The sequence below is a fragment of the Chiloscyllium punctatum genome, chromosome 14, assembly GCF_047496795.1.
Source record: "Chiloscyllium punctatum isolate Juve2018m chromosome 14, sChiPun1.3, whole genome shotgun sequence".
Taxonomy (NCBI): Eukaryota; Metazoa; Chordata; class Chondrichthyes; order Orectolobiformes; family Hemiscylliidae; genus Chiloscyllium; species Chiloscyllium punctatum.
In genome coordinates, this window is record NC_092752.1 from 32413521 (window position 1) to 32438136 (window position 24616).

General features: G+C 38.6%; 2 protein-coding genes across 6 annotated transcripts in view; one reads left to right on the top strand and one right to left on the bottom strand.

The window, feature by feature from the left end:
* The window catches only part of mfsd8 (major facilitator superfamily domain containing 8), a 53955-nt gene extending 39996 nt beyond the window's left edge, over nt 1-13959 (top strand). For all 5 annotated transcript variants that reach the window (XM_072584166.1, XM_072584167.1, XM_072584168.1 and 2 more), the window contains 4 exons: nt 4723-4857; nt 4947-5050; nt 12386-12627; nt 13446-13959. In XM_072584166.1, coding sequence (XP_072440267.1) covers nt 4723-4857; nt 4947-5050; nt 12386-12627; nt 13446-13649 — 685 coding nt within the window. In that variant the 3' untranslated portion in view covers nt 13650-13959. The remainder of the gene's footprint in view (nt 1-4722; nt 4858-4946; nt 5051-12385; nt 12628-13445) is intronic.
* Nucleotides 13960-14594: 635 nt separating this feature from the next.
* The window catches only part of plk4 (polo-like kinase 4 (Drosophila)), a 63830-nt gene continuing 53808 nt past the window's right edge, over nt 14595-24616 (bottom strand). The window contains exons 15-16 of the mRNA XM_072584164.1: nt 20341-20447; nt 14595-16804 (exon numbers count right to left, since the gene is read on the bottom strand). Coding sequence (XP_072440265.1) covers nt 16696-16804; nt 20341-20447 — 216 coding nt within the window. The 3' untranslated portion in view covers nt 14595-16695. The remainder of the gene's footprint in view (nt 16805-20340; nt 20448-24616) is intronic.

Here is a 24616-nt window from a genome sequence, read left to right on the forward strand (position 1 = left end):
GAGAAGGTAGTGATGACCTCTGTGATAGTCCATCGACTACAGATAAACTCACTGCTGTTAGCAAGAGTTTCCAGGCCTTTGAGGTAGCAACAGTGATGGAAAGGTAAAATTGTTCAAAGACAGAATGAGATGTTTGGAGGGGTATTTGTGTATAATTTTGATCCCATGCGTCTGCTGTGTTTACTCTTCCAGATGTTAGAGGTTTTGGGTTTGAAAGGTAGTACTGAAAAGGGGCTTGGTGAGTGGCTTGCACAAACCTCAAGGGTTGTACTCAGGTTTTCCTCAAGTTTTCTCGAGGCTTCATTTACATTCTCATTAACACAATCAATTAATAACTGTACCTTTTGTGTTTGTATTTGGATGCTATCAAAAACAGAATTAGAAGAATTAATCAATTTTCTCAATAATTATCAACCCTCTATTAAACTTAATGCTTTCCTTAAGCGTTAAGACTTTAATTCACAACACAGCGCAGTACACAAGACAATAGAGAGGAGTTAACAACACTTGTTTTGAAAATAGATGATGCACATTTCTGCAGACAAAATAAACCATCACCTCGAACATACCTTCTGTAGACCGGTGAGGTAATAGCTAGTGCATTTCCATCAACAGTACACAAAAGAGGAACTTTTTAACCAGGCAGTCATCACCCATTTTACTGCCTCCCTAACCTTAATCTTAGATTAAAAGTTAGCAATTGATACACAGGCCCAGATTTGCACCATGTCTGTAGAGTGTCATAGGGTGGCATATTAGGTCTCATGGGTATGGGGCATTGTGGTGTGTGTGGGGTGAGGGGATATGAAGGATGTGAAATGGAGGAATATTTTCTTTATTCAAAATCTAAAATATAAGTGTTGAAGCCTACAGGCAAGCTTTCCACCCAGCCCACCACAGAAATTGGTAGCATCCTTCGCATTACCTTGACATACCAATCCTGACTTCCATTCGAATCACCAACTCCCACACCCCCATGGGATCATATCCACGACAACTTTTCCCCACATATTAGCTCCTGAACCTATTCAACTTAATTTAGAGATTCCATATCGATTTGTTTGCAAAGATTTTATTTCCTCATGATTACAAGTTTTCCTGCTCCAAGTTAGCTGAGTATTTCATTGTTGATGGCTTTAAAACTTTTATCCTCTCTCCTTTGTGGCTTTTGTTTTCACCTTCTTGCAGCCTCCCTGTCCAGCCAGTTGCAGCATCCATTCCCCTGCTTCTCTTGCAGCCTCCTCCCTCATCTCCATCCCTGTGTCACTCCTTTCTCATTTTCCTCCCCCCAACACCCTCACACCCTTGGAGCTTGCTATTTTCACTTACTGCTCTTGTAGCTGCCTTCTCGCCCTCATCCTGACAGATGCCTCATCCCCTGCATCACAGATCTGGCGGATGCCGCCCCTTAGAGCCTGGCAAAAGACCAGGTCCCTGGAAAAAGGAATGGCTCCAGGTAAAGGGAGGACCGTTGGTAAAAGGCACAGCTCACAAATCTATAAACCGTAGGAGCAGAAGTAGTCCATTCAGCCCATTGAGTCTATTCCACATTCAGTGAGATCATGGCTGATCTGATAAACCTCAATTCCATTTTCCTGCCTTTTCTCCATAATTCCTGATGAAGAGCTTATGCCTGAAATGTCAATTCTCCTGCACCTCGGATGCTGCCTGATCTGCTGTGCTTTTCCAGCACCACACTCTCGACTCTGATCTCCAAAATCTGCAGTCCTCACTTTCTCCGAAATTTTCTCCATAACCCTTGATCCTGTCACTGATTCAAAATCTGTCTGTCTATTTTCAGTCTTGAATATACATAATGATCCAGCCTTAACAAATCTCTGTGGCAAAGAATTCCACCAATTCACTAAACTGAGATTATCCCCGCTGGTTCTAGATTCTTCCCTCAAGGCAAAACAACCTTTCGGCATCTATTCTGTTAAGTCCCCTAAGAATCTTGTACATTGCAATTAAAGTCACCTTTCGTTATTCTATATTCCAACAATTGTAGGCCCATTCTACTTAAAGTCCTCTCATAAGACAGTCCCTTCATTCCTGGTACCCTCCATTCCTAGTTAACCTTCTGTAGACTTCCTCCGTTATCAGTTTATCCCTCCTTCGATAGGGGACCCAAACCTGTTCTCAGTATTCCATCTGTGGTTTGGATAGTGCCTTATATAGTTATAGCAAATCCTCTCTACTTTTATTTCAAAGGGAATGGAGTATAAAAAGATGACCATTCTATTTGGCTTCCTAATGCCAACTGAACGTAGATGCTAGATTCATGAGGACTCCCAAATACCTCTGTTCCATAGCGTTTTTCCTCTTAATTTTTTCATTCCTTGCTGTTCCTTCAGTCACAGATTGTTCTCTTCCACATTTGCTCATGAGAGACTCACTAATCATGGCCTTCAATTATGTGAATGTGGGGATCAAATATATTATATTTTTCCAGGTGGATGGATAGCAGAGAGCAGGCTGGGAATATGTGCTCTGAGGAAGATACAAAGCACCCTCTGGAGGCTTTTGGCCAGATTCTGTGAATGGGCAAGAGCATAGCAAATGGAATAAAAATGTGAGGTTATCACTTTGGTAGGAGGAACAAATGTGCAGACTATTTCTAATCTCTTAAAGTGTAGATGCACAGAAGGATTCTAGGTATCCTTCTCAATAAGTCACTGAAGGCTAATATGCAGGTGTAGTGAGCAATATTGGAAGGCAATTGATATGTTAACCTTTATCACAAGAGGATTTGACTTTGGAAGTAGTGAAGACTTACTTCACTGGAATGCACTTGGAGCACTGTAGTTTTTGTCCCTTTGGCTTAGGAAGGATATTATTGTCATAAAAGTAGTACAAAGGTTTCTGGGATGAAAGCGAGAATGGGGAACCTTGCCTACGTACTCGAGAATGATCTAATTGAAACCTACAAAATACTTAGAAGATTCAATGCAAGCAAGATCTTTGTTCTGGTTGAGGAGTCTAAAACCAGAGGACAAATTAAAAACAAAAGGAGGAAGCCATTTAGGACTGAGATGGTGCAATTTTCTTTTTACTTGGAGGGTTGTGAAACTTTGGAATTCCCCACCCCAGAGGTCTTTTGGCAAATCAGTCATCGACTAATTGTGAAGTAGAGATTGAGTGACAGATTTTTAAATACCAGTGACAGAAAGGCATATGGGGTCATTGTGGGAGAAAAAGGCATTGAAGTGGATGATCAGCTATGATGGTATTGAATGGTAGTACAGACTTGATGGGCTGAATAGCCTAATTCTGCTCCTGTGTTCCTATGTTCATCCAAGGGTCTTAAACAAGGTGGCTTCTGAGATAGTAAATATTACAGGCTTTAATTTTTCCAAAATTCCTTAGATTCTTGAAAGGTTCCACCAAATTGGAAAATAATGAATGTGACTCCTCTGTTCAAGAAAAGGAGATCAGAAGCAAGAAGTTATAGGCAGTCATCTGAAGATCTCTCCTATGGAAAAAGATGGAGTATGTTAATAACTGGGGACTTGGAAAATGTTTATGTAATCGAGCAGTGTTAACATGGTTTTATGAAAGGGAAGTTATTTGACTAATGGCTAAATTTTATTGGAGGTCTTCAAGGGGAAAAAAAAGAGTAGACAAAAGAGAACAAGTGAACGTACAACTCTTAGATTTCAAGAACTTTTGGGAAGGTGCCATATTAAAAGTTAGTATCAAAAGTAACGACTCATGGTGTTGAGAGTAACATATTAGCATGGACAAAAGGATCGGATAGCTAACGGGAATAGAGTTGGCAAAATGTGACAAGTGGAGTGCCACAGGGATCAGTGCTGGGACCTCAACTGATTACAGTTTCTATCAATGACTTGGTCAAAGGGATCAAATGTATGATTGTTAAATTTGCTGATGTCACAAAGATAGGTAGGAAATCAAATTGTGAAGAAGGCACAAGGAGGCTACCAAGGATATGGATATGTTAGGTGAGTGGGGAAAGATATAGCGAATAGAAGAAATGTGAAATGTCCTATTTTGTCAGGAAGAATTAGGAGCATTTTATCCGATTGGTGGGAAATTGCAAAAAAACTTTCAGCTGCAGGAGGATATGATGGCAAAGTGCATGAAATGTAAAAGTTTCATGTGCAGATACAGCAAGTAATTAGGAAATTTAATAGAATGTTATTTTTTATTACAAGGAGAATTGAATACAAGTAGGCAGGCAATGCTTCAATTACACAGGGCATAGGAGAGACCATATCTTGAGGTCTCCATACATTACAGCCTTTTTATTTTTGAGCTTTTTAAAAAAAAAATTGGGTACCAAAATGAGAGACAACAGTTTGAAAAACCAAGTAAATCTGTTACCCATGTGCCAAAAAGAACTAATTGTAATAAAATTTCTATAGATCTGTTATGTTCAAAGCTGCCTGGGACTCTGATATGAATCTGGAAGGAACAGACTAAAAACCAACAAGCAGCGTGAAAACATAGTTAAAGCAAAATACTGTGGAGATCTGTAAATAAAAAGAGGAAGTGCTCTCTGGTGGCATTCGAGGAGTGGGGAAACTGTTACAATGGAGTCCAATTTGACTACTTGTCATAAGTACAGAACTGAAGAGATTCACTGAATAAGTTACATATTTTAAGAGATGTTTCTAATTATACAGTAAGATTTTTCAGGTTTTATATGGCTAAATATTTCAATATGTTTGTAAAATGATTTCCTTTTTGAATTCTTTACAGGATAGCCACCCCATTAACCATGGATATGTATGCATGGACTGCAAAGCAGGCAGTCCTGTACAATGGAATTCTACTGGTGGGTGTTGGTGTAGAATCCATTGTTGCTTTTATGATAACAAAGCTTCTTTCGAAAAGGTAGCTATATAATGATTTTTTTGAAAATAATGAAACTATTTTAAAATTTTGGTTTATTGTAATATCTGTTTGCTTTGTCTGCTTTACAGATTCAAAGATCATTTGTTGCTGCTTGGAGGATTTGTTATCATTTTCCTTGGGTTCTTTGTTTTGCTGCCTTGGGGAAATCAGTACCCTCCAATCCAGTGGACAGGTACCATTTGATTTGTCTTCAACTGCTGAAGGACCTAGTATTTCCTTTTTAGTATTAGTGTATGTGCAATATGCCTTCATGGTTATTTCTGTTAAATGTGCTGATTGTTTTCAGGTCTTTTTGGTGTATTTTATATGTTTTACTTGGCTCTTTGGCCAGTAAAACATTTTTCAAATTGCTGGAAATTTTCAGGATAGTAAATACCAGTAAAGCTGATTATCTTTTGACTAATTTCTATTCAAGAACATTTTCTGAAAATAACTCAAAGTACTTCTGAATTCAGTCAAATTGGCACAACATTTAAATTCACATATCTAGGGGAACGCAGGCAAAATAATTTAACCACACTGTTGTTGAGGAAGGAGATCACCTTGCTAGCAAAAAAAAAATGGTACTTGTTTCATTTGTTTGAAAGGGGATGGGCTTTTGATTTTCAGCTAGATTCCTCACTATACAATGATTATGCATTTGTTGGAGTTAAAAGGTGAATTACTCTGATTACTGTTTAGAAGGACATTATTTTGTTAAGTGCCAAAAGTGCGCTGAATTGTTAATTTGCACAAGTGATTTCTTTTTGTGAACAGCCATGATTCCAGCTTCTCTCGATTATCTTTTGGCTCATCTGGATATGTAGTCATGAAAATATGATTTATAGGGTAATTTAAATAACCATTAATTTTAATTTGCATGGTAAAATGCACCAGCAACACTTGTTTGAGATCTCTACAAGCAATTTCCATTGCAGAAGGCTGCTTTTCTTTTTGTGATATGGTTTGGGAGTCTGTTTGAGGCCTCAGTTGCTTATGTGAAAAGTTCACTAAGCCTTGGGTACAACCACCTGGTGAAGGAACAGCGCTCCAAAAGCTCATCTCTCCAAATAAACCTGTTGGATTATAACCTGGTGATGTGTGATTTTTAAATTTTGTCCACCCCAGTCCAACACCAGCTCCTCCAAATCATGACTTGGGCGTAACAAATTTTGAACTGTTGTAGAGTAGAATTTCCCAGTGTTTGAATAAGCAGGATGATGGCTATAGTCAAACAGGTTTATTTGGAAGCACTAGCTTTCCAATTACTGCTTTTTCATCAGGTGGCTGAGGAAGCAGTACTTCCAAATAAACTTGTTGGACTATATTAGCGTTGTGCGATTTTTAAACTTTGTCCACCCCAGTCCAACACCAGCATCTCCAAATCAAGGATAATGGTGAGAGAGTTGGGAAAATAGTGGAAGAATGAGAAAAGAAGTCTTGAAGTTGAGAAAAAAAATACAATTTTCTGCGTAAGAGTTCAATGGCCTGTATTCACAATAAAAGAGGAGGATAGCTAGCCGGAAGTCACAAAGAAATCAATTAGATCGGGGGACAGGGACTGAATAAAACTAAATTTTTTTCCGAAGAAATTATTGGAATTAGAGTGACAAGTCCTAGGATTTGACTACTTCGACTCAAGGGTGTTAATGAAAATAGAGGAGCACACATTGTAGGTACCCGAAGTATAATCTTTCTAAGTTCCCAGATCCAGGAGTTATCCCTCTGGATTGAAATTTGCACATACCACTCTGCTTTTTAAGAGCAGAGGAATATCAGGGAATTACTGACCAGTTAGGCTAACACCTGCAGTAGGGAGATTGTTGGAGTCTATAACCAAGGATTCAGGGTAACTGAACACCTCAAATTTTCAACTAATTAGGGAAAGCCAGCATGGATTCATAACAGGTAAGTCATCCCTATAAAACCTCTTTGAATTTTTTGAACAGGTCACTAATGTATTGATCTTACCCTGTCCACTACATTATATTTATCAAATGCTTTCTGGAAGTTTAACAGTCTGTTAAAAGGTAGAAGCCCACAGAACTGAGGACCAATTGCTGACATGGCTGGGAAATTGGTTGAGTGGAAGGTGACAAAGTAGATATAAAGGGTAGATACTCAAAATTGGCAAGCTGTCAATTATGGTGTCCCACAAGGAATTGGTTAGGGCCTTAATTATTCACTATTTATTAATGACTTGAACTAGAAGTAGAATCCTTAGTGTGGAAACCGACCCTCGGGAGAGTAACCCACCCAGACCCCTTTCCCTACCCTAGATTTACCCCTGACTAATGCACCTAGCCTATACATCCCTGGACACTATAGGCAATTTAGCATGTTCTATTCACCTAACCTGCACATCTTTGCGATTGTGGGAGGAAACCCACACAGGTAGTTGCCAGAGGCTGGAATCGAACCCAGGCACCTGGCGCTGTGAGGCAGTAGTGCTAACCACTGAGCCACCATGTGACTTGGGTAATGGCATTGAAAGTCATATAGTAAATTTTGCTGAGGACACACAGTTCATGGTGGTATTGCCAATGTAAATGATAGCATAACTTTACAAAAAGGGGTATTAATCAACTAAGTGAATTGGCAAAACTGGCTGATGGAATTCAATGTAACCAAGTTAAATTTATCTATATTGGATCAAAAACAGATCAGGGTGCTTTGTAGATGGTATGACATTAACTACAGTGGCCGTCTGAAGTGATTTTAGCATGGTGGCAGTGGTTAGCACTGCTGCCTCAGCAGCAGGGACCCAGGTTCGATTGCAGCCTTGGGCGACTGTGTGGAGTTTGCACATTCTCCCGGTGTCTGCATGGGTTTCCTCCACGTGCTTCAGTTTCTTCCCACAGTCAGAAGTTGTGTAGGTCAAGTGAATTGGCCAGACTAAATTGCCCAGTGTTAGGTGCATTAGGCAGGAGTAAAAGGGGGTCTAGATAGGTTACTCTTTGGAGGGTCGGTGTGGACTTATTGGGCCAAATAGCCTGTTTTCACACTGTAGGGAATCTAATCTAACCAGAGATTTAGGGATTCAAGCACACAAATCTTTAAAATACCACACACAGGTGCAGAAAATGAGTAAGGTTAATGGGATGCTGGCCCTTAAATCTAGGAGACTATAATAAGAAAGCAGAAGTTATGTTGCAGTTACCTCATTTGGAGGACTAAGCAGATCAGGCACCACATTTCAGGAAGAATATATTGGCCTTGGAGGGAGTTCAGTGGAGGCTTACAAGAATGATATCTAGACTTCAGGTATTAATTATGAGGAGAGATTATGCAAATTATGCCTGTTTTCTCAAGTAGTTTGAAGATTAAGAACTGATCTGAAAAAGTGTGCCTTCAAGATATTATTATGAAAAGACATGATAGATAAAAGATAACTCTTTCCACTGGTTGTGGATTCTAGAATTGGGCTGCATAGCCTGAGAATTTGGGCCCGATCGATGTAGAAGTGCTTCCAAACACAGTGATAAAGATTTGGAACTCCCTTCCACAAACAGCAGTGAACGCTTGCTCAATTGTTAATTTTAAGTTAAAGATAGTTTAAATTTTTGCATGGGCCAAAATAGACAAATGGACTTAGGCCACAGAATGGCAGGTCAGGCTTGATGGGCTTACTCCTGCTCCTTTATTCCTGACTGAGAATCTTGCTGGTAAATGGCAGGGAACTGATTAGCTAATTATTTGATATCAAAGCATGCAAATCTCACCTCATTTACACGTGGGTTGAAATTTTCCCAGGTAGCAGATACAGCTCACTGGCATCTTTTGTAGGCTTGCATTTTGGTCATGGTCCTCAATATCTCAGAGGCATGTTGCATGAGCAGTTAATGCCTCTAGCCTACCTGCAGAGGTTGGCAACAGCAAAGCACCAATCTCATCACATCTATATTCTATGCTCTTCACAGTCATGGCACATCTTTGACTCACGTTTATAAAAGTTTAGTACATTAATACTGAACTTTAAAGCCTGCTGATATATTACATTGCAGTGCTGCTGCCAGCCCACTTTGCAAGTAGGGACACTAACCCCTCTCACCCTGTGCATCGGAGATGTTAGCTTGCTTTCTTCATGCTCACTGCATTTTGTCCACACACATAGGTAGGCAGGTTGTCATGGTTATCAGCAGTCATGCTTTTAGTGTTGTATTGTGTCAGTTTGGCACTGCACCACATATCAGCTTGACAAACATATACTTCAAAAGAGTACTCATTTTGTACACGCACAAAGATCTAAGAAATATTCTACACAAACAATCTGCCATTGTGCAAGGGGTGTCAAATCCTGCGCAGTATTCAATTTATCAAAAGAAAAAGTTAGAGGTGGGGAAATACTGGATCAAGCTGGTGAACAGAACATTATTTAAACAGAGAAAAACTGCAGAAAGCTGTAACACAAAGGGACTTGGGAGAATTTGTTATGAAACATGAAAGCTAATGGAATATTGACCCTTATTTCAAGAGTTGAAATATAAGAGTAAGGAAGTCTGACTGCAACTGTACAACTTGGTGAGGCCACACGAACAGTATTAGGAGTATCTGGGATGTAACCATTGAAGCCTCCTTATTCTGCACATGTCTTTTTTCCATAAATTAACAGGTTACCCATTATAAGCATGAAGCTTACATGGTGAGAAAATGACTAGGGCTGTAATCACAACGTTGCCAATAAGATTGATATTTAGCATGTGGAACAATGTATATGTTGACAAAAGAACCCATTGGCAGATTTCTCAACTAAGACATTGAAGAAACATGGTCCATACATACATGAAAGCAGTGAGCCATGAGAATGAATCCCATCAATCATGTTTGTCACCACTCTTACACAAGTCCCACACACCTCTGCAATGTGGCTTTGCAGTCATGTACAGTGGCAGGTCGTTTAGATATAAAATCTGGAATTGTCATTGAGCACAGAATACATTTTGTTCATATAGTCCTTAAGATTGTAAGATGTAAGAACAGAAATAAGCCACTCAACCTATCAAGAGATAGTGGCTGACTGATTATCCTCAACCCCACATTCCTGCCTTTCTTCTGGAACCCGATTCTCTTACAGTTTAAAATAAAATCTCTCCATTTCAGCTTTGAAAAATACTTAACAACTCAGCCTCAACAGTCGTCTACAGTAAAGAATTCCACAACTTACTATGCTCAGAAAAGAAATTGCCCTCTGATTTAAATGGCCTCTTAGTCTGGGATTATGCCCTGTGGTCCTGGATTCTCTTAAAAGGTGAAACAACCCTTTCTACCTACCTTGAAAAGTCTTGACAGAATCTTGTATACTTCAGTTGGTTGCCTCATTTTTCTACACTAATGAATATAGACCCAAGCTACTCAGCCTCTCTTCATAGGATATTTCCTCCATACCCAGGATCAACTTGGTGAACCTTCCCTAGTTACCTCCAATACCTACATTGGTTCTTGAATAAACAAGGAGCCAAACTGTGCAAAAGGTTCTAGCTGATATCTAACTAGTACCTGGTGTTTTTAGCAAGACTTTCCTATTTTTATACTTCATTTTCTTTGAAATAAAGGCCAACTTTCCCTACGACCCACTGAACAATCTAATGCACAAGGGCTCTAAATCCATCTGTACTGCAGCTTTCTTCATTTAAATAGTTGCTCCCTCAATTCTTCCTGCCCAACGCCTAACTTCAAATTTGCCCTAATTATATTCCATCTATCACTTGTCTACTTGCTTAACCTATGTATATATCCCTTTGTAGATTGGGTCACCTTTAATCAAGCAAATTTGGAAAAAACAGCAAATCTAATTAATGTTTATGATTTATACCCAGTCGTCTTTGAATCTAGCCCCCACTCTCACATAGACAAACAAAAGTAAGTAGCCACTTCACTTGTCCAGTCTTTATGATTCATAATGTCACATGCACACAGGATTGTATCTTGATTTATTGCTGAAGACACTGCTGAATGTAGATAGCTTCCAGTGGGTGCAGAATATTCAATTAATTTTTAAAACAGACTCAATAAATTGATAATGAGCAGATAATCAGGGAGAAATTAAATCTATGTCCTGAGCTTTAACAGCCATAATCCTTCTGACAGAAAACACTTCAAACTTTGACTCTGATTGCCACCAATATCCCTGCATGGCACCAGTTAATATCCAGACATTAGTCAACTGTTTTGAGCAGAATGCATCACATCTGAAACACCTACAGTTTTCTTTGAACAAGAATTAACCTACAGGCTTGGCTTCAAAGAAAGCAGATTTTTTTAAAAAAAGAAAGCTGTTGTTTACAGCTCAAAAGGTAAACTTCAGCTTCTAGCTCCAAGCCAAACAGTGATAAAAAAAAAGGTCTCGATATATGATAAATAACTGTGGCCCTACCACTGAACCCTGTGACACTCCACCAATTACAGCTTGCAATCCTGAAAATGACCCCTTTTATCCCAATTCTCTATCCATTTCAGTATACTACTACTATTTATACTATTGTTAAATAGACTAACATATAGTACCTTACCAAACAACTTCAATAAACCCAAACATGTCACATGTACTGGTTTCCCTTTATCTATTCTACTTGTTACCTCTTCAAAAGAATTTTAAAATGATTTTTATCTTCTTGAATATATGCTAGCTTTGCTAGTTTTTCACTTATTTCAAAACACTGTACTATTACATCGATTATAACAGCTTAAAATGTTAGTCTAACTGGCCTATAGTTACCTGCTTTTTCCTCTGATTTTTGAATCAAAGTGTTACATTGATAGTTTTCCAGAATCTAAAAGGTTTTTTTTGGAAGATTATAACCAGTGCATCCACTATCTCTGTAGCTACTTCCTTTAACTTGTCTAGGATGCATCCCATCAGGTCCAGAGCCCTATCAACTTTTAACACCATTGGTTTTTAATTTTCTCTCCCCCTTCATTAAAAACTATTGATTGCAAAAGCACTAAATAGTGCCCTCTACTGGGAAAAATACAAAGTATTTATTCAACTCCTGAACTCTTCAGAAACTTTACTATTTTCCCATTATTTCCCTGGCTTCATTCTACAGAAGCCTACATTCACACTGACCTTACTCTTCAATGTATTTGTAAAGAGTTCTTGCTGTCATTACCCTCAAATTCCGCCCCCCCTTCCCTGTTTGCTTTAAACTTGACCCAATTGTCCAGATTACTAATCTTTGCCTTTTTATATTTTTCTTCTTTCAAACTTGAAGCAATCCTTACCTTCCTCTATTGGAATACCTGGGTTCGCATATCCCTTTCTTAGAACCCTTCTTTCTCACTGGTATATCTTTGTTATTTTCTTCAATGTTTGCCAAGTACAACTATCCCAATAGGATGTTGAGGATACAAATGCAGTTTCTCAAAACAAAAGGTAAATTTAGGCATTTACATGCACAAAAATTACTGAAAAGTGCATCAGATGTAAGCTACTTTAGTATGGTATTTCATTTTTGTTTGCCTTCTTGATGTAGCTGATGGCAATCAATTGCATGTTAAAAAATAACCCAATTGTTTTTCTCATTTACAGATATTAAGAACACTTCCAATTACAATTCTACTGAACTAAAGTATGAGTCTTTAACACAACCTTCACTATACCTCAGTGCTGAGAGAGTAGGTTGTCCTGTGCAGCAAGTGTGGTGTCAGCATATTCCCAGCATCCATCTGGTTCAGTACATTCTTTCCGCTGTACTGATTGGCGTGGGGTACCCAGTCTGTAATGTTATGACTTATACGTTGTATTCAAAAATTCTTGGACCAAAGCCTCAGGTAACAGATGTTTAATTAGGTTACAATGTCAACAGGCAATGAATAAAATGTGACACTAGATTTCTCAATAACGTGCTCTTCTAGCATGTGCTTGGTTGTATTATCATATGTTTTCTAAGTGTAGTGGTGATCGTTTGCTTTCCAGCTTATATTCTTGCATCTTATTTTAAATTTGTGTAATCCAAGACTATAGTCAGAGAAAGTACACTAACTGCTACTTCAGTCTTGTCATTTGAAAATTAGTGTCCTCAATTTCACAGTTCATCATTTAATTTTGAATGAAAGTATTCAAACATTCAGCATCAATATACTGCCTTCCTTTGACCAAGTAGCATTGAAGTAGTTTGCATTTGGAGTCTTTAACAACTGGTTTAATAAAATGACAGATGTTCCACCTGACTGACCAATTAAAACAAAATCTAGATGAGAATCAGAGTAAAGCCAAGCTCATGCTAACTAGTCTCAAGAACTAAACATGTACCTGGCATTGGTTTGCTCACCAATAGAGTATATATTGAATTGAATTGAAGGCTTACTCACAGTCAGATCAACTATGACAGAAACCAGGCTGAAAGGTATTTCATTTGTTAGCTATGTAGTGGAAGGTAGCCTACTAGAAGGAGTTGGAATAAAACTTCTGGGCAAAAATAAGTCTCCTACATATGCTTAATTTGACAAATTTAAAAGCTAAAATTATTTTAACAATACTTGCTATTTATTTTTCAACTTAATTAAATTGAAGCAGATGCTGTGGTTAAATACTTACTTGATCAAGAGTGTATGACATCGAAATTTTGTTCTCACTTTTAATCTTATAGGGTGTTTATATGGGCTGGCTAACAGCCTCTGGAAGTGGAGCACGCACACTTGGACCTGTATTTGTTAGTCAAGTTTACACTCATTATGGACCTCGATGGACATTTGGCCCCATTTGTGGGATTGTGATGGCAGCTATAATACTTATGGGTCTGATATACAAGAGACTCTCACAATTCTCAATCCAGTATCAGAGACTGCAGTAAAGATGCGCTAAAGAGAATAACCATTTTGTATCCAGCCTTGGGAAAAAAGCACACTGATGAAACCTAATTGATTGCACTTTACATTTTATATGGGCTGCTTCAAATAAGTGGTAGGGGAAAAACCGCAAGTGTTATTTTTTGCTTTGTATCTTGTTGTATATTAAATAAAATCAAGTAAGTTACAACTTACCTAATGGATTAACAACTTTTACAGTAAAATTGATGCATTGATAGTGAGATTTTGTGATAGCTTTAAATAAAGAATTTTAGTGCGAAGTCTGAAATTATGAATAAAGTATTATGAACATTTGATATTGTATGAAATAGATTAATATAATTTTGTCCATATACAGGGCATTCAAATCATTGTTATAGACAGAAAGGAGACCCAATTTTAAAAAAGGTTTAAGTAACTAGCATCTCATCTTTTATCATAAAATTGTTTTAAATATATGGACATGAAAGGAAAATTGAGAGAAAGTATTCTAAGTGGTGCATATTTACCTCAGTGCATTTATTTGTACATACTTCACCAATGCTCAGACCATTCCTCCACTCAAAAAAAAACCAAGTGTCTAAAATGACTTATTGTCGATGCAAAGTGCTATTTGAAATCACTGAGTGTAGCAAGTTGGTTTAGAACTGGAGGAAATTGCATGGCAACCATGGGTTCCAATCCACTACACAAACACAACCATTTTGAAATTCAGGGCTTGTGCAATAACAGAAATAGTGCATGTCCCACAATTATCCCTAATTGACAGGTTTCACTATGTTACACATTCATATTTACAAGCATGTGAAGTGGTTACTTGAGTTTATGCAAATATTCCATGTCATGGAAATACTTTACAGCCAAAACAGCATAGAAGTCCCTGGAAGTTTAAATGAGAGAGAGTTTCCCCAATCTATATTCCTATCTTTTTATTGAGAAAAAGTGTGCAGGAAGCCTCCTGTTCTATCAGACTGGTGTTTAAATACATTAAAGCATCAGGATAGCTCATTAATCTAGGTAACTGCTACTAATTAAAAATTTGGATTCACCATAGGTAACTTCTGTGGCTCACTGGTAATATTCATCTGGGTATACATTAATGAATGTTCAGTACGCATACACATTTGACTTCTGCAACATTGTGCAAATCTTGATTGCATTAGGAATCACAGACCATATATATGATCTAAGTCCATCAGATAAGAGGGAAACCATATCTTTCTGATCTGGATTGAATATTTGTGGGTATTATGTATTTCAGTCTTTAAGAATGTGAACCAAATACATATTTTCCTTTAGTCTCACCAAATACTGCACAAGCCAAAAAACCTTGAACAAAAACACCAATATCCATTAAACCCAATTCAAATATATCCAAAGATGCTGCCAGACTTAAACATTTGGAGAGATTAGGCCAGATACAAAATGTTAAGCTGCTTTAATTCTCAGTAAGGAGAGCATACAGAATAGCTGTAAAACTTTAAGAATCCAATCTGTATGGTTGGTAGAAGTTTGAAAATAACTGATTTTAATTGGGTCACTTAAAATAGTGGTTTTTAAACTTATCCTCCAACAATAAAATTCACTTCTGTAAAACCTCTCATCTTTTCTGACCCAGCTATTCTTTTTTGACACAGTCTTCAACATCTGTTTTCTATTTCATGGTTCATAACAGAATAGGATTCCTGAAGAAGGGCTCATGCCCGAAACGTCGATTCTCCTGCTCCTTGGATGCTGCCTGACCTGCTGCGCTTTTCCAGCAACACATTTTCAGCTCATAACAGAATAGGGAAGTGAAAACTATCCAGTGGAATGGATGGGTGATTGGATTGTTGAGATAGTTACAAGTTAGAAAACATCATGAATGCCAACTCTTAAACTACCTTCAGTTCAGCCTCTTTGTATTTAAAAAAATGATACAACACCTACAGTAAATTTTTAAAATTGCAAAAAAGGGCAAAAGATCCTGAAATGTGAGTTTAAGGGGAATTCAGTCAAACTATTTTTTTATATATAGCAGAAAACTAGAACAAAAGTACAAAACAATTGTATTAAAATAGTCAACTATATACAAAGCAATATAGTACAAATATATGCACAATATACATAATTTACAGTAATGACAGGGAATGATGGCAAAGTCTAGACTTGTTTCTGTAAGACAATCATCAATATCACAATATAGAAACAATTCATGCTATTTCAGCAATGGATGCTAGTTTCATTCACTTCAGCAAATCATTACTTTTCAGGCGTGTACTCAAGGTTGGACCCCAGATATTAAAACCAAATTAGTAAATACTTATTGACTTTAAAACCAGTCAAAATGCATAAGTACTGCAGCCAAATTTTCATAACATTTTCCACATTAGCATGTAATGTTATATTTTCTGGTATTTTGCAAATTGCTTTGTTTCACCATTTCAAGATTTCAAAATGTGTTAAAAATCCAGGATTAAAAAGGTTCCATGATGCTGATGTTGTGTAACAGGATAGAGTACAATTCTGAATTTCATTTTGGAAGAGGAATAGAAAGAAGTGTTCTACTTACAATAGATGAAAAAGTGTGAAGCTAGAACATGCCTCAAATAGATTAATGCTAAAGTGGTTGAAATCAAAACAGTAACAGAAGTATATATAATGCCTATATAAAATTGTCTTTCAAAACCAAAGTTCATGAACAAGTTTATATAGTTTGTATAAATCCCTTTTATACATAAAGCAGACAAATACAATTCAACAATCTACCACTTCAACATTTTAAAAAACTGTTTTAACATGACATTGATGTTCATTCAAAATACACTTAAATGAGCAATAGAAAAATAAAAGTCTTCAATGTACATTAACAAGCATTACAAAATATACAGACTATTTATAGCATATTTACACTTTGTTTTATAAACTTCAGCTTGAACTTGGTTAGTTGTTAATCAAATTTCATACTTTTTAGAAAAAGCTCAGTTTTTCTCTGAAAACATACTGTATGACAGTATACGAGTAGAAAATGTTGTTAAACTTCTGACTTCACATTATAGCAGGTGAGCTTGCTTACTGAATTGTATGTTGGTTTGTTTGATTTGCCAGTAATCCTAGGATTGAAGAGAGGCACTGTAGTTTCCCTTTCACATGGTCTGGAATCTTCTCATTTTGCCCATACCTATTAAAACATAATGTATGTTTTTCATGAAGGGGAGGATGATGTGGTCAGTTCTACTTAAAATCAAAATGAAACAAACAACAAAAAAAAACTTGTAGATAATGGACACCTGAAATAAGTACAGAAATGTCTGGAGAAACTCAGTAGGTCTGGCAGCATCTACAGAAACAAAACAGTTAAATGTTGAGTCCAATGTCCAGTTCTGAAAAAGGGTCACTCGAATCAAACTGTTCACAGTTTTCTTCCCACAAATGTTGCCAGGTCATAGTTTCTTTAGCAAATTCTGGTTCTATTTAAAATCATTACACTTGACAGCTTTAAAAAAAAAGTTAGTATACATTCCAAAATGTATATGACATGGGAGGACAAAAAAAGTGTTGAGACAAAAATTAAAGACAGGTGGTACCAATAAAAAAAGATGCGATACTCAGTTGTTTGCATCAATAGCAAGATACTGGAGCAAGAAAGGAATTTAGAGGCAGATTATAAATGCAGCATGACTACATAATTTGAATTATGACAAAACCATAAAATGAAAAAAGGTATAGATCAAAAAGTCTCTTTTCACTAATGCATTTATAATTCCAATCTTTTACTTAAGCAGATAGTTTAAAACAGATTTATAATGGTGCAAGTGTTGTTCAGCTCTGGATGAGCATCATTGACTTGGTGCCATTCTTCTACCTTTGCCTATAATCCCAAATAATGTTTCTATATAAATAATTATCCAATGCCCGCTTGAATGTATCAGTTCAGCATATCTCCATCTCAGGCAGTGCATCCCATGCCTCAATTATCATGAGTCTCTCTCACCACATTTACTACTTTTGCAAATTACCTTCATTTGTGCAATTTCATTGTTCATCCTTTTGAAAAGGGGTATGGTTTCTCACCATGTACTCTAACCAGCCCCCTCATTTTGAAATCTTCCATCTTACAGCATGGAAAGAGACAGTTTGGTCCATACTGACAAGAAGCCCAAATTAAACTCGTTCCACCTGCCTGCACTTGGCCTATATTCCTCCAAACATTCATCTACCAATCCAAAATGTCTTTTAATCATTGTAACTGTACCCACATCCATCATTTCCTCTGGAAGTTCATTCCACACATGAACCACATGTATAAAAAACATTGCCCCTCATGTCTTTTATAAAATCTTTCAGCTTAGCTTCTCTCCAAGGAAAAACAGTCCCAACTTTCAAGTTTATGTTCATAACTGAAGTTACCACTCTAGAGAGGGTGAAAGAGGTTTATTAATGTGTTCACATCCTTCTAAAAAGAGTGCAGCAGTCAGACAAAAAAAAAGTGTAATATCATCCACATTGAGGTTTATAGAAATGTCAAACATTTTACTATTTAGCACAACAAAATTCAAGTTTTGTAAAAAAATGCTAGTTCCATGATAGAGTTCTACATATACAACTTGCATAACAGCCGTTTGCAGTTTGAAGTTCATTTTCACTAGGTCTATTTAACTTCAGCCTTTTTAAAGATTTATTCAGTCACAGAGCAGAGTTTTTAGCAGTTTCATGACCACTCATACGGAGTATAGAGAACTCTGCTACAGAGATTTTGCACAAATCCATCTGTTGAAACACTTAAGATAGCAACTGTTACCTTTGAAGAGACCCATTGACAGAAGAAAATATTCTAAAATGTATGTTCCATACAAGGATTAGTTTGATGAATCTTTAGATCCTCAGGTGATTTGTTTTCTTCAAAACTGCTAGCCCATATATAAAAAAGGAGCTGTAGCATGATAATCAGTTCATTGCTGGGATGCTGAATTTGCTGAAATGTTGTAAATAGATGCTTGTAGTCAGGAAAAGATAAATTGTTATCACGCCATTACGTAAGCTAACCTTTGAAAATATCCTTCCTGGGATGGCTGTGCTACTGGCTGGGCCTACATTTAATGCCGAGCTGTCCATGTGTTAGAGGTAGACCCACAATGCTATTAGGGAGGGAGCTTTGAAAGGCGAACTTGCAGGTGGTGGTGCTCTTACCACCTATCTGCTGCCTTGGTTCTTCTGTTTGGAAGTGTTGTCTAAAGGAATCTTGGTTAATATCTCCAGTATATCTTGTAGCTGTTACACAATACTGCTGAGCACTGGGAGCAGAGTGAGCAGGTGTGATGCCAAAAAGGGGGCTGCTTTGTCTTGAATAGTGTCAAGCTTCAAGGGTTGTTGGAGCTTTTTCCAAGTAAGTACTTCTGACTTGTGCAAACTTTTGACCGGGTTTGGTGAGTTAGGAGGGGACTACAGGATTCCTTACCTCTTATCTGTTCTTGTAGCCACAGTATTTGAATCCAGTTCAGCTTCTGGTCAATGCTAACATCCAGAATATTTATAGTGGGAGAGTCAGTGCTGGTAATGCCTTTGAATGAGAAGGGACAATGGCTACATTCTCTTGTTAGAGATGGTCATTGCTTGGCATGTGTGTGGCGTGAACTTTATTTTGCTACTTTTCAGCCAAATCCTGCAACTGAAATTGGCAGATCTTCTCCAAACAATCTTCCTTTGTGCCTGGTAGCACGTCAACCAGTGTCTGGGACATTGTAAGGTGCAGTCACATGCATGGAATCATATCAGGCTCCTGTTCAATTAATCCGAGATAGCTCCCTCAATTTTGGGACTTGCTCCCAGATGGTACGAAGGAGGATTCTGCAGCATAGACATAGCTATTTACCATTGTAATTTCTAGTTTTTCGTTGATGCTGTCCATTCGGTTTCATTACTTTTGAGACTTTCTACTGATTATTACAAATAAGTACCTTGCTCAGCTATTTGAGAGGACAGTTAAAAGACAACCATGTTGCCGAGATTGGAGTCAAATGTAGGCCAGACCAGGTTAGGATGGCAGTTTCCTTCCTGAAAAGGGCATGAGTGAATCAATTGGGTTTTTCTGACAAAAAAAATGGTTTCATGGTAGTCATTTGACTCTTAAAATTTCAAATATTTTAAAAATTGATTTCAAATTCCAACTGCCATGGTGGAATTTAAACCTGGATCCTCAGAACATTCTAGGCCATTACCTCCCCATACCCATTTGGGGTATATCATCTGATAAATAGAGTTTTTTTTTATTAGGTTAGATTACTTAGTGTGGAAACAGACCCTTCAGCCCAAAAGGTCTATGCCGACCTGCTAAAGTGCAACTCACCCAGACCTATTCCCCTACATTTACTCCTTCACCTAACATTACGGGCAATTTAGCATGGCCAATTCACCTCACCTGCACATTTTTGGATTGTGGGAGGAAACTGGAGCACCCAGAGGAAACCCACGCAGACACCGGGAGAATGTGCAAACTCCACACACACACACACACACACACACACACACACACAGAGTCAGTCACCTGAGGAGGGAATTGAACCCAGGTCTCTGGTGCTGTGAGGCAGCAGTGCTAACCACTGTGCCAAAACTTGTTCCACACCTGTTTTTTTAAAATCATGGAATACAGTTCTAACTAATCCATATAAGTGAGCATGTGTTTGTCATACATAACTTTACAACATTAAAAATAATTACCTGATTGCTTGGCCCTGAGGAGACGTGTAAATAACAGATGCGACTCCAGCTTGCACCAGGAGCTGGGAACCATCGTTAAATTGAACCCAGACTTCACCACTGATTAACTATCAAGTAATAACAAACATTTATAGGGTTAGCATTTTATCCCATTATTTCAAAATACAATTCAATAATTGAAACTGTGCCCTCAACTTCTATTTTGATTCAAGGCCAAAAATCAAAATCTTTAACTTTCTGATACTTGGTGCTAGAAGTGCTCATTTCACTCTTTACAGGGGACTGCATATGAGCAACTAATACTTTCAACAATTGCTTTTCAAAATAAACTCATCTACTAGTATAGTAACTCTCCAGAGACACCTGCCATTCCAGTTCATAGCTTATTGTGCTTTGGCCTGTCAGCCTCTTTTCACTGTAAAGAACTACAAAACAGTAAACTACAAAACAAAAGTCCAATAAAAAAACATCCCTGGCTTTTTGTTGACACCCAATGTTAAACAAAGGCACTCACTAGAGAACTAAGACAGTTCTTGGAGATAAAACACATATGATCTAACTGGCCACACGCTAGTAGACCAAAATCATAAAATAATGTGAAGCTGGCAGTACAGAAAGAGGCCATTCATTACACCATGCCTATGCTGACTGAACAGCAGACAGGTGTCATTCCTGATTCCAGCAGTGTGTCTGTAGGTCAGCTCTTTATCCTCAGTTACCTGTCCAATTCCTTTCCAAAAAAAAAAGGACTTTGTGGCCTACTTAATTTCTTAAGAAACATGCCTACTTAAAAAGTTACCTTTACACAGGCATCTGTAGAAAACTAATGCACAGAAAAAATGATTCTATATTCATGATTGTGATACAATAAACTTCAGAACTTTAATAACTGGTCATGGTTTGAAAGAAACAAAGATAAACTGCTTCACCTGGAAAGCAGCAGCAATAATGGTGTCTGGAATAACCTATTCCAGGACAAGGACAAACTTGTACAGGAATTGAAAGCAATTGGCAGTGTCTGGGAAAAGGTGGTGTGAAGATTACATGAAAAAGTGTTTTGGCACTTGCTTGATAACTGGATGCCTCATGCCACAGTGACAGATGATTCCCCTGCAGAGCAATTTAAGGAGTTAACTGCAGAAAAGCTATGTCTTCAAATAGTTAAAGCCAAATGTAATAAGGATCAAAGAGCCTACTTCTAATAAGGCAAGCTGCAGACTTGCAATATTTTGGATGAAAGGACCTTAAAGAATTAATAATATTACATCATAGACCTGAAGAACAAAAAGAACTGTACAAGAATCCAACACCAGAACAATACAGAAGTAGAATTTTGAACAGTACTGCAGGAGGGTCAAAATCTGGATACTTGTAGAGACAGACATTGTTGGTTGGAATTGTAGCGAAATTCCACCATTAATCAGGTAATAGCAAGTTGACTTGGGAGATAAACTTGCTTCCTGGAAGGATCTTATTTTGGTTGCTACATGCAATAAAGTTTAAACAATTATTTCAATATTTGATTGAGAGATTTCTTAATAAGTAGCTGAATTAAAAAGTAACAATAATTTAACCACAACACTATTGACAGCTCATGTATTAACATCCATTCTTACAAAAGTTAAAAATACCACCAATCTTAAATTTCAGATTTCAAAGCAAGTATCAGGACAAGTTATCTGTAAAACGGAAGTTTAGCTGGACATCCTTGCTACTATGGGGGAGCACAAGGCTTTCAAGTTTTGCCTTCTCCTACCACCTTGTGCTTTGGAAAATCATGGCTACAGACCCAGTGTTGCGAGTCATAAATAAATATCGACCTGATTGCAAATTCTGTAAGTTTTTGACATTTCAAATGAACTTTGAAACATTGTATAGCCAAAATGTCCTCATCGTAATAGCACTGACACACAGCACACCTTTAAGTCTAGACACTTTAACCTCACAATGCTATTGCATCTTTCTGCTAATTGCCAACACAAACATCTATGTATAAATTTCAGAGCTAAAAGGAAGACTAGAAGTGTTCTAAATTTAATGTTTAGAGTCTAATTAATTTTAATCAATTTTCTGCAAAAAAATTAACATGACATTTTCAAAATTCAAGAGTTTACTAATGGAAAACCGATGAACAAATAAAACTTCAAAATTTCACTATGTTGTATTTGCTTCCAATATAATGTGAATACTTTACAATGCTGGGATGAATGTTTTACCAGTTTTGACATTCTAATTAGAAAGCTATCCTTAAGAAATTGTCAACTGCTAAGAATACAAGTAGTCAGTTGAGAGAACACATCCTGGATTTCCTATCTTTGTGATTAGTCAGGAGTTGGATAAGTAACATTGAATACTGGATTAGTGGTGCTGGAAGAGCACAGCAGTTCAGGCAGCATCCAACGAGCAGCGAAATCGACGTTTTGGGCAAAAGCCCTTCATGCCCGAAACGTCGATTTCGCTGCTCGTTGGATGCTGCCTGAACTGCTGTGCTCTTCCAGCACCACTAATCCAGTATTTGCTTTCCAGCATCTGCAGTTATTGTTTTTACCTAAGTAATACTGAATATCCTTTTCAAAATTCCTTCATTTTTCACCTTCTTCTGGTAGGCATGTTTCCTGCCTTTGCACAAACATGGAGAAAGTGAGGACTGCAGATACTGGAGATCAGAGTCGAGTGTATGTTGCTGGGAAAGCACAGCAGGTCAGGCAGCATCAGAGGAGCAGGAGAAATGACATTTCAGGCATAATCAGGAATGAGGCTGTGGGCCAGAGCTGAGAGATAATTGGGGGATGGGTGGGATGGGTAGCTGAGACATAGATAGGAGAATGAAGGGGAGGGAGAAGGTTATACGTCGGGGGGGTGGGGGGGTGGAAAGATCTAGAGGGCGCTGCTGAGTTGGGGTAATGGTGGGGTGGGGGTGGGGGGTCACAAATGAGGAAGCTGTTGAAATCCAATTTATTCCGTGTGGTTGCAGGGTCCAAAGGCAGAATGAGGCATTCTTCCTCTCGGCATTAGGTGGTAACGGTTTGGCGATGAAGGAGGCCCAGGACCTGCATGTCCTTGACTGAGTGGGAGGGAGAGTTGAAGTGTTCAGCCACAGGGCAGTGGGGTTGGTGGGTGCAGGTATCCCAGAGATGTTCTCTGAAATGATCCACAAGAAGGCGTCCTGTCTCCCTGATGTAGAGGAGACTACACTGGGTGTAATGGAAGCAGTAGATGACATTGGTAGAGGTACAAGTGAATTTCTGACTGATGCGGAAGGATCCCTTGGGGCCTTGGACAGAGCTGAGGGGAGTAGCGTGGGTGCTGGTTTTGCACTTCCCACTTGGTGAGGGGCAGGGAAAGGTGTTGGGAGTGGGGTGCGTGCTGGTGGGGCGCGTGGACCTGACGAGGGAGTTGCAGAGGGAATGGTCTCTCCAGAATGCCGAATAGGGGTAGGAGGGAAATATATCTTTGGTGGTGGAGTCTGTTTAGAGGGGGCGGAAGATGATGCAATGTATGCAGACATTGGTGGGGTGTAAGGTGAGGACAGGTCCTGTTTTTGTTACCTTGGGAAGGGTGGGGCTCAAGGGTGGTGGTGTGTGAAGTGAAGAAGTTGCGCTGGAGGGCATAGTCAACCAGGTGGGAAGGGAAGTTGCGATCATGGAAGGAGGCAGCCATCTGGGACTTTGCAGTGGAATTTGTCATCCTGGGAACAGATGCGGCGGAGGAACTGGGAACAAGAGATGGCATTTTTACAGAAGGTAGGGGGGCAGGAGATGTCATCTAGGTAGCTGTGGAAATCAGTGGGCTTGTAGTAGATGTCTGTGGTTAGTCAGTCGCCAGAGATGGTGATGGAGGGGTCCAGGAAGGGGAGGGAGCCGTCTGAGATGGTCCAGGTGAATTGAGGTCAGGGTGGAAGGTGGTGGTAAAGTTGATGAACTGTTCAACCTTATGGGAACACAAGGCAGCACCAATACAGTCAGTCATCGATGTAGTGGAGGAACATGTGGGGGGGATGGAGCCGGTGTAACTGCAGAAGATAGACAAACAGGCAGATATAGCTGGGTCCCATGTATGTGCCCATGGCTACGCCTTTGGTTTGGAGGAAGTGGGGGGATTAGAAGAAGTTGCTGAGGTTAAGGACCAGTTCAGCCAGGCGGATGAGGGTGTCAGTGGAAGGGTACTGGCTGGGACAGCGTGAGTGGAAAAAACAGAGGGTGGTGGTGAAGGGCTTGGGTGGTGTCATGAACGTAGGTGGGGAGTTCCTGGACTAAGGTGTCGAGGTAGGAAGAGA